Genomic DNA, 16,639 nt, shown 5'->3' with positions numbered 1-16,639 from the left:
AAGTTATTATATTTTGGGACAAATCATGAATGCTACAATATGTTATATTTTGGGACGGAGAAAGTAATAGCCAAGTATTCGCATAATTTCTCTAAAAATATATGTTGACACATGTATAGCAAATCAGAAAAAAAAAGATGTAAATGACACGTTAATTTTTTAAATAACATTTGATCATTCTTTTTATTTAAAAAATAGTGTAAATATGTTAAAATAAATTCATATATAAAGTTCTTTTGATGATAAAATATTTCATAACAAAATAAATTATAGTTATATAATTTTTTAATAAAATGATGAATGGTCAAATGTTATCTTAAAAGACAAACGACATTATCTATTGAAAACAGACACGTCACAACATCCCATTAAAAAAGGTTGTAGATTACATAACCTCTAAAGGAAGAAACAAAAAGATAAGTTAGATAACTCTCTTGTAAAATTAATTAATTAGCTCGGTTGGCGTGGTTATCAGATCGTTGATCAGGTTCGTGATGGCGGAAGGAAGTTAAATGGGCGGGCAGACAAGACAGCGCCACCTACGATCTGAACAATGTACTCCACGCAGCATTCGGTCAAACATATCTCGTCACATATAGATAGAGGTGGGCTATATTTAGATATAAAGTTTGGATCCAAATTTCAGTCTTTTTTTATCATGTCAATTTGTCATACACACATAACTTTTCAGTCACATCATCTTCAATTTCAACCAAAATCAAAACTTTACGCTGAACTACATACATAACTTTTCAGTCACATCATCTCCAATTTCAACCAAAATCTAAACTTTACGCTGAACTAAACACAGCCGTGGTGTTTGAATCTTCTGAAAATAAAGATAAAAATTAAGTGTTTCATACAAAACGAGGTGATAATAACGTGTGATTAATTAAGTTTAATTATTATAAACTTGAAAAATGAATTAATGTAATATTTTAGGATAACTTTAATATATAAAGTTTTTGTACGAAACACACTGTTTAGTAGTTTGAAAAGCGTACCATAAGTATCCATAAGTTTATCTAACTTTTGTAGGAGAAAAGAACAGGGCCAGAGTCAGTCTAGTATTGATACTGATGTGGTATTAGTTTTTTAATTAGCCAGGGGTTGTATTTTGTATTGGCAAAATGCCTGCAGACGATGTTGTACGAGTATCTAGCATCAGCACATAGTACATGGCAATAATTTGCCTACAGATACAGATGCCGATCTGATTCCTTTTCTATTCTACTAGCGGCTCAAATAATCTTCATGTATTTTTCTATACTTCCTTAGTCAGATGAGATTAGATCAGAGATCAAGCGAGTAGAGTACATGGGTACTAAAAGTGCAGTTTACTTTTCTTTAAGATGCACTCGATAACGCAATGATAAAAGATATGTAGTTTTAACTCCAAGTTCCCTGTTCAATCTTTAAATGCTCACAAATTTTTTTAGAAAAATGCTTAGAAGGATGTCTTTTCCTTTAAATCTCGATTTTCAGTTTACCTTTTCTTTTTCTAGTAGACTATAGATTTGTACTTCCTATGTCCCAAAATATAAACATTTTTAGCATAGTGATAAGTTAAATATTTTTTAACTTTGACTATTAATAGTAAAAAATAAAAAAGATCAATAATGTGAAAATGATGTTATTGGGATTCATCATTAAACAAACTATCATAATATATACAACTCTTTTTATTTAAAACATCTTACTTTTATAGATATTGTTGGTCAAAGTAACATCTTAAAGGTCGTGTTAGAGTAAAAAAATGCTTGTATTTTACTAGGATGGAGGGAATAATTCTTTTTACTCTTTATCAAAATGAAACTCTGCACATTCTTGTCCAGATTGTTTCAAAAGAAGAGGAATGAGATTGAGATCTGATGTTACAAAGGATCTTAATTTTACACACAACACTGCAAGGCATTATGGCAATACCTAGGTTTGTTTGACACCACAGAATGAGTCTATACACAGGGTTCATAGCCAAAAAAAAAGCCCAAAAGTAAAGTCATGGATGCTAAGTGCAGTTTACTTGTGAACCTGAAGAGGAAAATCTATTCTCCGTTGTTACAAAAGAATCTTAATTCTACGCACAGCACCATGTAAAAACATGTAAATTCAGGCTATCTGGCCATGCAATGAATTCATCTGTTCTGACCCAACAGAAGGCGGTTCTGCGTTTGAAGTGGAATTTTTCATGGCACATGTAAAATGAAACAAGTCATTAGCATAGTGACTTTTTTTTGCCGAAAGGTTCGGTCGAATTGGGTGTAAAATCAAATGAAAAAAAAGCAGCTGCTAACTACAGTGTGCTGTCGCATCGGTACCGAACTAGCATAGTGACTTATTGAGTAGTAGTAATTTGAAAAATAAGTCTAGGATATTTTAAAGAAATTTAGCATGTTGAAAAGCATGCTCATTATAAATGAGAGGATGGTTGTAGCTGCTGTGCACCCATTGAGGATCCAATCCAAAGAAAAGAGAAAAAGGGGTGACAAAACAACAAGTCAAAACAAAAGGAAAGGGAGCTCAAGTGAGGAGGCTGCTGCATCTTCTTCTTCTTCCTCCCTTTGCCTTGGATTTTCCACTTGCACTTGCACTTCCTCCTCCTCATCAGTAATCCATGGACAATCCCGAGGCGGAGCCTGATGACGCGGTGCTCTTCGTCGGGGTCTCCCTCGTCCTCGGCATCGCCTCCCGCCACCTCCTCCGGGGCACCCGCGTCCCCTACACCGTCGCCCTCCTCGTCCTCGGCGTCGCCCTCGGATCGCTCGGTCTGTCTATTTCTCTCTCCCCCTCCTCTCCTACCACCTTGCCTTCTCCTCGATCTCCCTCACCCTACCTCTTTTTCTTATCTTCAACATTCCTTCAGAATTTGGCACAAAACATGGCATGGGCAAACTCGGAGCCGGCATTCGTATCTGTAACTACTTCTTCTATTCAATTACTTATATTACTCACTTTTTTATTGTACATATGCTAATTAATTATTACTCCTAAATTTAATTTCAGGGGCTAACATTAATCCTGATCTTCTTCTGGCTGTTTTTCTACCCGCTCTTCTTTTTGAAAGTTCCTTTTCCATGGAAATACACCAAATCAAGGTACTATATTTCTTTCTCTTTCTTCATGTGTGATGCCACGCGATTATTTTCTGTTCACTGCAAATTTTCTGTTTAAAAATCATTTCAGATGCATATATGGCTACTCATTGTTTTGTACTAAAATGCTTATTTTCCAGAAATGTATGGCACAAATGGTGTTACTTGCTGGACCTGGTGTGCTAATATCAACCTTTTTCCTAGGCTCTGCTCTAAAGGTATGTAACATATACATTACTAGTTTTCTTTTTTTTATTTTTTTAACATGTCCTGATGCTATCTAGTTCATGTGTCGCAGCTCACTTTTCCATACAACTGGAACTGGAAAACATCATTGTTGCTTGGTGGATTGCTTAGTGCAACTGACCCCGTTGCTGTTGTTGCACTGCTAAAAGAACTTGGCGCAAGTAAAAAGCTTAGTACCATAATTGAGGGAGAATCCTTAATGAATGATGGGTAAGATAATATGCCTCTCTACTGGTTCATTCTTTGATCCCATACAAGACAATCTTTCCTTGCTGCGCCTCTGCCTCTTCTACCCTGTCACCTGGAAAAAGGGACAATATGAACCATGCAAAAGTTGGATTTCTCTGGTCAATACTCAGAGAAAATTTCTACACTAAAACTAGTATCATTTACCGAGCCTTAACATTGAACAAATTTTTTTAGTATGAGATTGATCCCATGTGTTTGAACTTCATTTTCCTGTTTGTATTTTTCAATTTCAAAGTTTCTGAAAGATACAGTTCATAACATCTTTGCTCATCCTGCAGTGAGAGATTCTATCACATAACGCTAAAATTGTTATTCCCCCCAAATAAGAAGACCATGGTCTGATTTGTTTATGGAGACCTGGAAACATAAGTTACTATAGATTTTATGGCCATATTAATATTGTTTTTCCCTTTATTTCTTGATGGAAGTTAAAATCAGGAATCATGTATTTAGTTAACTATTATAACATGACCCGACTTTCTTTATCTGCAGTTGTAAGGCACTCTTGACTAATGCTGTATCTGTCATTGTATACATCAGCTACATGGCAGGATAATGTGGTGCTTAAAAAGAGCACTAAAACGTAATATGATTATGTGATATTGCCTGCTGCTCACCCTTAATTACTGCATATTATACAGGACTGCTATTGTTGTGTATCAGTTATTCTATAGGATGGTGCTTGGAAGAACTTTCGATGCAGGATCAATAATAAAATTCTTGTCAGAAGTTTCACTTGGAGCGTATGTGGAATATTCTTTGAATCTCAAGACTGGATAATGATGTTATAGTGCTTTTAAGTACTAATTCTTTTTGTATATTCCTTTACCAGTGTTGCTCTGGGCCTTGCTTTTGGAATTGCATCAGTACTGTGGCTGGGCTTTATTTTTAATGATACAATCATAGAGATCGCGCTTACTCTTGCTGTCAGCTACATTGCTTTCTTCACTGTAAGATAAATAATACATCCAACCTTCTCCACCTGTTCTTTTCTTCAGAAGGGCATTTCTGGTTAAGTTACTTGAGCTACGTTGCAGCAAACAGAATAAGTTGTGGTTCATCCTATAATTACAATTCATGATGGCCTTTTTTTTTGTTTTGCAATTTTGCTAGAGATGTCATTTTACTGCTAAGCAGTGGTAGTTGCTACATGCACATATAGCTTGAATATCTATGATATATTTAAAGATGCATAATCGGTCAGGGATTCATGGTTTCTTGAAATGTGCATATGCAATTACAGAGCGTCAAATGATTTGTTCAAATATTATTATTATTGAGGGTTACTACTGATGGCATCTCTGATTTATAGTTCTAATAATTTGGGCTATGATGGGTGAAACTTTGGATAGGTGAATGGATCTGTGAAGAAATTATTTGAACATAGGTTGTAAAATGAGCATATGCTAAGAAATGTAAGGGTACATGTCTGTACATTATAATGTGCCTATAAATGGATCAGTCATCATTTTTACTAGCCCAATCATTTGTCTTCTTCCCATATTTTTGCAACTACTGACTGCATGTATATTTTTCTGTGAGCATTTGCACATATAACATTAACATATCAGTACCCCTGATTATTGTTAGCTTGTTTGATCACCTGTGCAAGTATCCATCATGGACTGGTTTTTCTGATACCTTCTGCAATAGGAATTCGTCTGTGTTTTGGATAAAATTATGCCAATTAATAATAAGTGTTTATTTCCCTCTATTTTCTTGGAGTCTTCTCATTTACTAATGTGGTTATATCAGGCACAAGATGCACTGGAGGTCTCTGGTGTTTTGACCGTCATGACACTGGGAATGTTAGTAAAACATTTGTTGGCGACCTATTCTGTGTATCCCTTAAATACCATCAAATATTGACACGTCATATGTCCAGGTTCTATGCCGCTTTTGCAAAAACTGCTTTTAAGGGTGACAGTCAGCAAAGCTTGCATCATTTCTGGTATGTCAATCAATATGTGTCACTTTAACAAATATTAAATTATCAAGTCATGATCAATCTTAACATTCCATCAGTTCTGTAAAGCTGTTTGATGTTCATGCTTCCTACATTTACATTAAATTCTTGTGCTCTTGTAGAGCTACTATGCTGCATTGTTGATTTTGTTGGATTCAGTAGCCAGTCATTTCACTTGCATGCCATTATTGTTTTTCTCAGTGGTGGATCTATAAATGTTTTAGAGCCTGGGCAAGTAAAAATAGATGATGATAAAATAACATAAAATAAAATTCATTCAACTCTATATACCATTTACACAAGCAAGAGTGCAAGTTCTGAATTAGGAGAGGAAAACCAGTAGAAGGGATTATCAATGAATGATTGTATACTTGTACATTGTTGATAGACTAGACATATATACAGAGTAGTGACATGTGCTACCCATAATTCCTTTATAGCTGTTCTGTTTCCTTTTGCTAGTTGTGTATTTTGGTTGGCTAATCTAGGAGGCTAATGAGTAACTAAATACAAAATTTAACGCTGCATGCGGTGGCGGAGCCCGGCAACTGCTCAGGGTTGCTGGGCCTTGGCTCCGCTGCTGTTTTTTCTGGTTGCACCAAAACAATGTTAGTAAGAAATCTGCAGCAAAATGAGATGTAAATCCAATTTATAAGTGGAAGACCAACAAGAAAGCAGATTAGAAAATCCCTCGAGTGGCATGCAACTTAATTCACTGCTCTAAGACCAAATTACACCCCATTATGCAGTCCATTACTCATTTGGCCATAAGATACAACCCAGGATATGTCCTAGTGGCTAATGGATATGTTGCGGTCCTGAACTTTTCTTTTCTTTTCCTTTTGTTTCCTCTTTTTTAGCCCTGTGCTGAACTTCTATGAAACTCCTGTAAAAATCGTCTGCGTTTTCATTAATTAAAGCGGGGGAGATGCTCTCCCTTTCTCCAAAAAAAAAAAGATACAACCCATGTGTGTCCCACCATTAGCATCATCACAGATCAACTCATCTTACCAAGATCCTGAAGTTAATACAAAGGATTGGAGCGAAAAATCATAAGATCATTAGGGCTAGAGCAAAGAGGATGAATAAATAGCACAAAGTAAGGTTAGTTTACTCGTTCCAGAGCAGTTTCCATACAAAGAACGCCGGTCAGGGACATACATCAAGGGATATCTCCTGTTTTGCCCCTTTTGATTTATCCATCACTAAGGAAAATTTGGGCTCAAGGCTGACCCTTTGATGTAGTCTTTTTGAAGGTAGTTTGATGTGGTCCTATCTTGATGGGCAATGCCCTGAAGTTTCTCATTTAGCAGGTTTGTTTTGTAGACAGTAACTAACCAAAATTTAAGAAAAGCAAAAACATAGTGCACTGATATTCCTGTCATTAACTGACAAATAATATGGTTATTATTGAGGTACCAAATGTACCTTGTAATCTATTCAGGTAGGAAAGCTATTTCTTTTTTTATTACTTTTCCGAGGCATTCTGATGTAAGCTTCATGTCTATATTTAATTATACTTTTCTTGTATTCAGGGAAATGGTTGCTTATATAGCAAACACACTTATATTTATACTGAGGTATTGTCAAGCTCTTCTACCCTTGCTCTTGAAACATTCTCTGATCTTTCTTTCTTCTTTCTGGCTGAAACCAAACTGCTTGCTTTTATTTGTTGTAATCCTATGATTTATATATAGATACAGTTATAATGTTTCTTACACGTGAATTCCCCACAGTGGGGTTGTTATTGCAGATGGAGTACTAGAAAATAATGTCCATTTCGAGAGGCACGGTATTTATCTCCATGTACCTTTTGAAATTTACCTTTTATGTTTCCAATAAAGAAACCACAAAAGCCTAGTTCAAGTCTGTGGTCAGATGACCAGAGCCTTCCACGACTATTGATAAATGCAGGATAACCAGGAGAATGGCTAGAATGCGCTGCTTCCTTTTAGAGGAGGGAGAGACCGCAGACTTGAAAGATACCTTGCAATTGCTGACATGGACATTCTGGAATAGAACATTGTTTCTGAATTTCTTATTTATGCTTGCATTTTTTTAATTACTGTTTCAGGTGCTTCATGGGGCTTCCTTCTTCTGCTCTATGTATTTGTGCAAATTTCTCGGATATTAGTTGTTGTTATTTTGTATCCATTGTTGCGCCACTTTGGGTATGGTTTGGACTTGAAAGAAGCCACAATTCTTGTTTGGGCGGGACTGCGAGGGGCTGTTGCTCTGTCTCTATCATTATCTGTTAAGGTAAGTTATTATCCTTGTACCAGCCAACCTTTTATTGTTTCATTGTATTTACATTATTATACTATAAATATTTCTGAATCTTCTACCCTTTTTTTACTAGCGTGCTAGTGATGCAGTTCAGACCCATCTGAAACCAGTTGACGGAACAATGGTATGCTGTTTTTTTTATGGAGAAGTTTGAAATGTTTGATTTTACCTTTACTAATGCTACATATTTGCAGTTTGTGTTCTTCACTGGTGGCATCGTGTTTTTGACATTGATTTTTAATGGTTCTACTACACAATTTTTGTTGCATCTACTTGGAATGGACAGATTAGCAGCAACAAAGGTTAGCTTCATGAATTGTTACCTATGATTATTTTTTTCCTGTTGGGATAATTTTTTTGCTTGTCCATAGATTTCTCTGCTTTATAAACTTTCTGATTTCTAGTTGGTACCAATCTGCCATCTCCTTTGTATTAATTAGTGAGTTGGCAAATTTAAGGTTTTACGTGAGATATATTTTAGTCTAGTACCTTTAAGTCCAACACTTTTTAAATATTTAGGGTTCTCAGTTTTGCATTTGTACATAACTATGATCATGTTGCCTATAACGTTGAAAGACATTTTTTTTATCTGGAATGATTGATTTTTCATTATCCTTGACAAGAACTGTAATGACCATCAGCACCAAAGAATCAAAGGTTCTACCTGTGAACATCCTCTCCAAACAAGCATTCTGTTCAACTCTTTTGATTAGCAATTGTAGCCAGTGGCGAACCTAGAACAAAAATTACCGGGTGTTCTATACATACTAATGATCTAACCATTGACTAATTTATTAAGATGGCATAAAACAGCTAGAGATGAACAATCTATCCGGGGTCATGTGCACCCAGGAACATGCATGTAGGTATGCCCCTGATTGTAGCTTCTCCCTGCTTTTCTTGGCAGTTTCTGATCTTTTAGAACTTGTAAATGCTTTTCTAATATTTCTCATTTTATATAATATTTTCCTGTGGAGAACTCCCTTACTTTTCTCCTAGAAAAGATGGTTGAACTATGCATAAATTCAAAAGTTAGTCGCAGATCCTTTCTTACTGATTACGGTTGTTTGTAAAGCCTCTTCCATCACCTGCTCCAAAGTCCAAGCTGGATAGGTTTTCTTTGGTGTTGTCATGTTGATTTTTAGGTTGTATATCTCTTATTCCTATATAGTTAGTACCCACTAAGTCATAATTGCTATAAAGCTTGCACCACAGCTCGCCACGTCATCGGCGCATATTAACTGTTAGATCTTGATCGGATGGCCTTCAAACATCGCATGTATCCAGTCTGCTATTGGCAAAAAAAAAAAAGGAACGAACCTCTCCCTTGACGTCTCCGCCCAGTGGGCTGTTGGCCCAGCAAGCAACAGAAGAAATTTTTTCCGTTCTTTCTTAGCAGCCAACGGACGAAAGCGGCCCACTTGATAAACACATACTCCACATTATTTTGTCGGAAAAAAAACACGCAACCAATGAGTAAAAAAAGGAAACACACGAAGATTGATCAACAATATTTCTCAGTAAGAATTCTCAAATCCCGCTGCAACGCGCGGGGGTATCCACTAGTGATATAGTAAGTTATTCCCTTCACACTCCAGGTAAAGATTCTAACATTATTGTTATTGCAGCTTCGCATATTGAATTATACAAAATATGAAATGCTAAACAAGGCATTGGAGGCTTTTGGTGATCTTAGGGATGATGAGGAACTTGGTCCTCCTGCTGATTGGGTTACTGTAAAGAAATATATCACATGCTTGAACGACTTGGACGATGAGCCTGTGCATCCTCATGCTGTTTCTGACAGAAATGATCGCATGCATACCATGAACTTAAGGGACATCCGTGTGCGGCTTCTAAATGGTATGTTATCACCTTACATTATAATGTGCTGATGGTGGAATTTGATACAAATATTTCCTGGAGATCGAAATAGAACACATATTAATACACTCCTTTGTTATATTCTTGTCTCCTGTTATCATTTAGCTATTTCAAGTTGGGCTTTAAGTTTGATGTCATGTTTTATGTTCAATATCCCTTTTAGTTACTTTGCTTAGTTGCTCTCTAATTTTTCCCAGTAACATGCTATATGGAAAGCTTAGGTATGTTTACTAAGGATGCATCGTTTACTTTTTACATTGCCTGCTGGTTATTAATCTGTTTGGTGATATACTTGAACCTTGGGCGCTTCCTTTGGTTTAGTGATACGTTTGGTACTTGGCTTTCAATAAGATATATCATCTCTTTTTCTGATGAAACTTTATCAAATTGATGGATTAGAGTTTCTTTGACTTATTTGCTTCCTATCTTTTCATTTTTTACACCCATTTTGTTGCATTCAGTTTTTTATTCCCACATAGTTCAATTAATATTTCTCTCACTGTTCTATATTCTCTAGATAAGCTGCTTAGATTACGGAGTTCTATGCTGAATGAATAAAAACAGGTGTCCAAGCTGCTTACTGGGGAATGCTTGAAGAAGGACGAATAACTCAAACCACTGCAAATATTTTAATGAGATCGGTTGATGAAGCTATGGATCTTGTTCCTACCCAAGAATTATGTGACTGGAAGGGTTTGCGGTCCAATGTCCATTTTCCAAATTACTATAGGTTCCTTCAAATGAGCAGGTTGCCACGAAGGCTTATCACTTACTTCACAGTAGAAAGACTGGAGTCAGGATGTTACATCTGTGCTGCATTTCTCCGTGCTCATAGAATCGCAAGACGGCAGCTACATGACTTTCTTGGTAAAAATTTCATGTTTGTTTGTGCATATTAGCTGCCATTTATTTGGAGGTCTAATTCCAGAAAGAGTAAAAGACAAATCCACCTGAATACATGATATGCATATGAGATATGAGATATATGTGGGTGGAACATATTCTTGGTGTACATTGCTTTAGTTTATAAATGCAATGAAGATGCAATATATATACTCTAGCAAGGGTTATGCTTCCTATAATTCTGTAGGGTTATGCTTCCTACAGAATTTAGTGTCAAACTGGCCAGGTCCTGATGTGTTGGTATAGCTTTTGTTTCTGAAAAACTGCTTTATAGAGTGAAATTTGGATGGCTTAAATGATCTCGCAAGGAGTAAGAATGAACCTGTCAAGTTTACTTTGTTTTGCAAGTTACTACTATGGAAGCCTGGTTGAAGGCATCTTTCTATTAATAATTTGGAATGCACCTTCATTAGTACAGATGACTTGCATGTCATGCTAGTGCTCTTTGAACCTGTTTCCATTCTTATGCACTTCTTTCTTCAGGTGATAGTGAGGTTGCCAGAATTGTTATTGATGAAAGTAATGCTGAGGGAGAGGAGGCTAGAAAATTCTTGGAAGATGTTCGTGTTACATTCCCTCAGGTTTGTGGTTACAGTTTGTTCCCATCATATGATTATTAATGGAGTTTACAGTCATCAGCATAAAATCTTCATACCCAATTCTACTAACAGTTTTCTTTTTCCAAAACATGGACATAATGGCACTATGTCCAGGTTATCATGCCATGTGTCATAAATTATACTTTATAAATTATGAAGTTGTTGTGCTGGGACCTGCCAGTCTAACTTCTTTCCTGAAATAGCTGGTGGAAGGAAAATATAGTACTTCTGTCATAAGCTGGTGAGCTGAACTGCAATGGGACTAGTTTTGGTTTTTACATGTACTTATATGACACCAAAATGCTGAGAAATGGTTTAAGTTTGGATTGGTGTATTTGATGTGGCATATCAATTGTACTGTCTATTGCAAAATTTATGTGAAGATCCTACTCTCCAAACAAACAAAAAATAGTACGTAGGATGTGGCATATCAATTGTACTGTCTATTGCAAAATTTATGTGAAAATCCTACTCTCCAAACAAACAAAAAATAGTACGTAGGAAGTTTCATTAAGAAGATGAAAGGCAACAAAATTCAAACTGTTATTAAAATATTTATTTATGGTTCAAAAGACGAAGTATTTACTTAGTGTTTCATATTTAAGGTGATCTTTATATTAACCAAGAGAAACACCACAACATAAATAAAATGTTCCACAATTTCAGGTGCTTCGTGTGCTGAAGACTCGACAAGTAACATATTCGGTATTGACCCACTTGAGTGAGTATATTCAAAATCTCCAGAAGACTGGGTTGCTGGAAGAAAAGGAAATGGCCCATCTAGATGATGCTTTGCAGGTGGCTGGAATATTTTGCTTGTCTTTTAATTATTACTATGCTGACTTTGTTGTTTCAGTTACAAATCACAATGGAAATACTAATTCTAGTCAATTCACTTGGCAGACAGACTTGAAGAAGTTCAAGAGGAATCCACCATTGGTAAAAATGCCAAGAGTCAGTGATCTTTTGAACACTCATCCGTTAGTTGGTGCACTGCCTGCTGCGATGCGTGATCCTTTATTAAGTAGCACAAAAGAAACAGTAAAAGGACATGGCACAATCCTTTATAGAGAGGGCTCAAGGCCAACTGGTATATGGCTTGTTTCGATTGGAGTAGTAAAGGTCTGTTTCTGCTTTAAGACTACCTTATCACATTAGAGTTGAGGCTTACTGTACTTTCCAGTTTGTTCCATGATGAGCATGTACATCTCTATCTCCTTTTTCCACAGTGGACAAGTCAGAGATTAAGCAGCAGGCATTCATTGGATCCAATTTTATCACATGGCAGCACTTTGGGCCTGTATGAGGTGCTGATTGGAAAACCTTATATCTGTGACATGATTACAGATTCTGTGGTGCACTGCTTCTTCATTGAAGCTGAAAAGATAGAGCAATTGCGTCAATCAGATCCTTCTATTGAGATTTTTCTGTGGCAGGTATCATAAGCTTAACCCAATAAATTATGTGGTTCTTTGGCTTCTTTATTTTATGGTTTTGGAAATCCGGATATCGTCGTAGAGCCAAACAACACTGCAGGGAAGATGTAGAACATACTGACCGGTACATCAACCAGTGTTCAGGAAAGTGGCCCTTTCTGTCGAACACTTAGGTACTGGTTTTTCTTTAAACCTGCAGTTTAGGTTCTAAAGAATACCCCAATCTGCCTTCCCGGTTTAAGCTGAAAGGCTATCTATGCTTCTCAAATATCACAGCATCTTAGGAAGAAAACATTTTAGCGTTGCAAGAGCTGGATGTCTGAAAACCTCTCAAGATCTTGGAATATACCAAAAAAAACTACACTGTTCTATTTTTCATATGCTTCCTGATTCCTTTTTAACGTATAAAAGTTCATGATTCTTTTAATCAGAAAGGTAGGACCTCTGCCAATTTAGTTACAGGATAGAGTTTAGAGATAGATAAAGTTACAAGGAGGAAAGGGCCTGCCAATAGGAAGAGCTGCTAGAGGCAAGGACTGCCAGAAAGTACCTGCACCATAACATTAATTGCCGAGGGCCCATGCATATTTGCCCAGTTCAACTTTGGGCCTGTTTAGTTCGCGAAAAGAAAATTTTTGGGTGTCACATCGGATGTTTGACCGAATGTCGGAAGGGCTTTTTGGACACGAATGAAAAAAATAATTTCATAACTCGTCTGGAAACCGCAAGATAAATCTTTTGAGACTAATTAATCCGTTATTAGCACATGTGGGTTACTGTAGCACTTGTGGCTAATCATGGACTAATTAGACTCAAAAGATTTGTCTCACGATTTCCCCCCTAACTGTGCAATTAGCTTTTTTTCATTTATCTATATTTAATGCTTCATGCATGTGTCTAAAGATTCGATGTAATGTTTTTGGAAAAAAATTTTGGGAAACTAAACGGGGCCTTTATTATCAAAGCACTTCACTTTTTTTTTCTTGGTTATTACAGTGAGGAGAAGATAACAAAATCAAACCGACATGTTCTCTTTTAACTAATTAATCTGTGGAACTTGCAAGCTTATATGTTCATATTAATATTCATGGAAATTTCAGGAAAGTGCTCTAGTCGTTGCCAGGCTTTTGCTCCCTATGATGTTTGAGAAAATGGCAACACATGAGCTCAGGGTTCTCATCACTGAAAGATCTACTATGAACATCTACATTAAGGGCGAAGAAATTGAACTTGAGCAGAATTTCATTGGCATCTTACTGGAAGGATTTTTGAAGACCAAGAACCAAACTTTGATCACACCTCCAGGGTTACTGCTACCACCAAATGCCGACTTGAACTTATTTGGTCTCGAGTCATCAGGTTATTAAGCTATCCTCAGACACTCAACATGAGATGCCTGTTCTTTTTCTTTTCCCTCAAAAACACAATGTTGTAGAGTGCTCTGAGTGAGTTCTCTGCCTCTTGCTGTTTTGTCGTCGGGATGACTCTTGCTGTTTTGTTTGCAGCTATAAACCGCATTGACTACTGTTATACAGCACCCAGCTATCAGGTGGAGGCTAGAGCAAGGATTTTGTTCGTTGAGATAGGGAGGCCCGAAATAGAGGCGGATCTGCAAAGGAGTGCGTCATTGATATCTCAAACCCTTGAACTGCCTCGGACACAAAGCAAGGAGCACAGCGGTTTGCTCAGCTGGCCGGAAAGCTTCAGAAAATCCAGGGGAGCTCAGAATGGTGCCAGCTTAACTGAAATCAGAGACCATCCAGCAAGCTTCTCTGCAAGAGCATTGCAGCTGAGCATGTACGGGAGCATGGTACGTAGAATAAGGAAAGCAAAATTATGGTTTTACATACAGTAGTATTTCTGATCAAAGTCAGCTGATGGATTTGGTTTGCAGATCAATGACATGAAGTCCGGTCAGGGTCAGGGTCAGAGGAGGCAGAGGCATCGTCACACGAAAGCAAGCTCTAATAAAGCGCACAGCTCGTCGTACCCAAGAGTGCCTTCGAGGTCGTCCAACACGCAGAGGCCCCTGCTGTCTGTGCAGTCCGAGGGTGCCAACATGACGACGGCAAGGCAGGCTGCTGCTGCTGGTGCTTCTCTGCCGCCGGAGCCGGAGGAGGCAGGACGGCGGCGGCGGCGACAACGCAAGGCAATAGAAGAGGACGAGGACAACTCGAGCGATGAGTCGGCCGGGGAAGAGGTGATTGTCAGAGTCGATTCTCCCAGCATGCTCACCTTCCGTCAGCCCTCCAGCGCTGCTGATCGATGATCAACGTCGCAACCCAAGTAATTGTTGGACCAGCCAATGGAAATACTCCTCTTATATTTAATACTAATATTTGCAATGCATTTGCTCATTTCATTCTGTTCTAGCGTATACATATGCATCTTATATTTGCATGCTTGGCTCGTGCGTTTACCTCTAGTACAGTAATAAAGAAGAATCCCTGTTCGTTCCGATGTTGAGCTACATGATTATTTATATAGATATATATTTTTGAGATGATGAGCTGCCTACTTGACTGATTAATTTTGTTTTGCATTTTGCTCATGACTCATGAGCCAATGACACAATAACACTGCAAATTTCATAATTGCTCACCGTAAATTTTATAGGTAACATAATTGTGAATTCCATAACTTGCACTGCATATTTCATAGGTGAGAGCCTGAATGCCTGATAGTGCATGGGTTGTACCCTTTTAACAGTTTAGCTATATGTTGGTTCGGTGTATCCCTATTCCTTTCCATTCGAGATGGCCACACCACAAAGCCACCCGATGGCTTTGAGGGATCACCGATTTTTTTTCCGCTACACTCTTTATGTATATCACTTTAAAAGTTATCAAAAAAAATTTAAAACAGTTTACCCATCAATATATGTTATATATTCTATAAATATACATGCTCAAATTCGACTTGCATACGGTGTTGTTTGTTGTTTGAGTTCAATGAATATAGAGATGTTTTGAGTTCAATGAATATAGAGATTAAGTACGGGCATGTGTAAAACAAGAAAGTCATTAGCGTATGGTTAATTAAGTTTTAGTTATTTCAAACTTGAAATTTTGGATTTATCTGACATTTAAAGCAATTTTTATATAGAAAGTTTTCTGCACAAAATGTTTTGTTTAGCAATTTGAAAAACGTGCTAACAAAAATTGAGATAAAATATGTATCTTAATCAGAAAAGAATGGAGCGTACTAGATTAAAAAAAACAAATATAACTATCAAACTTGATTTGTTTATCTACTTTTGTAAGTCGAATTTAAAACTACATGTTTATAGGATAATATATTATATATTAATATATCTTATCATCTTTTTTTAAAAAAAATAATAACTTGTTAGGTGCCATGCATTATGGCTTCTTCTGCTGTAAAGAGGAACTAAAAGAGAGAGACGGGGAGAGGCCCTGCTGCTCTCACTGTGAATGGTGCCAATGGTGAGCCAAGAATGATTGTGCTTCACCTCTCGATTCCTATCCTTGTGAGATCCTCCCTTAAAAGGAGTTTCACGGTACAATTTAATAGCATTATATATTGCGTATATACAAGAGCACATTAGAAATGTAATGGAGCTGATGTGCGACATATGGCTGCTGCCTCCTCGAGGTAGAGGGCCTAATTAACTAGGGTTTTCGGCAGGTCGGAAGGTGAGAAGCAGAGAGGAGACCAAGCGGCGGTGGAACTTGCTCACGGCGGCCGGCGTTGGTGGCGTGGCGCGCGCATGGACTTGTGGTGCTCGCGGGTGGCTCGCCGTGGTCCGTTGTGAACGGGCGATGGGAATGGTACTGGATGAGATCAAGTTAGAGAAAATTGTCCATTTAAAGAATTGTCCTCCGCGATATACGTTGTCCATTTATAGCTAGAATTGACCCCATGCATGTTGCAAAAACATACTCCCTCCGTTTCGAAATGTTTGACACCGTTGACTTTTTAGCACATGTTTGACCATTCGTCTTATTCAAAAACTTT

General features: G+C 37.4%; 1 protein-coding gene across 2 annotated transcripts; it reads left to right on the top strand.

Moving 5' to 3' along the window:
- The first annotated feature begins 2,535 nt into the window (after window positions 1–2,535).
- Window positions 2,536–15,167, top strand: LOC4352928 (sodium/hydrogen exchanger 8). 2 transcript variants are annotated; one of them, XR_010738509.1, is made up of 23 exons: window positions 2,536–2,765; window positions 2,864–2,914; window positions 3,004–3,095; window positions 3,233–3,310; window positions 3,391–3,548; window positions 4,229–4,330; window positions 4,420–4,537; window positions 5,343–5,395; window positions 5,473–5,538; window positions 7,089–7,133; window positions 7,290–7,345; window positions 7,628–7,812; window positions 7,913–7,963; window positions 8,034–8,141; window positions 9,468–9,702; window positions 10,288–10,590; window positions 11,110–11,207; window positions 11,892–12,023; window positions 12,129–12,347; window positions 12,455–12,834; window positions 13,762–14,020; window positions 14,167–14,471; window positions 14,556–15,167. XR_010738509.1 is itself a non-coding variant. In XM_015763865.3 (23 exons), exons 1-23 carry the CDS (start codon window positions 2,615–2,617, stop codon window positions 14,928–14,930), a joined length of 3,447 nt encoding a protein of 1,148 aa, XP_015619351.1. In that variant the 5' UTR covers window positions 2,536–2,614; the 3' UTR covers window positions 14,931–15,167. The 2 variants fall into 2 exon arrangements, 1 of the variants encoding a protein (XP_015619351.1); XM_015763865.3 differs by having other exon boundaries at window positions 12,455–12,661.
- Window positions 15,168–16,639: the final 1,472 nt, after the last annotated feature.

The sequence above is a fragment of the Oryza sativa genome, chromosome 12, assembly GCF_034140825.1.
Source record: "Oryza sativa Japonica Group chromosome 12, ASM3414082v1".
NCBI lineage: Eukaryota > Viridiplantae > Streptophyta > Magnoliopsida > Poales > Poaceae > Oryza > Oryza sativa.
Note: the sequence above shows the minus strand (reverse complement) of the source record. Positions and strands in the feature narration are given on the sequence as shown.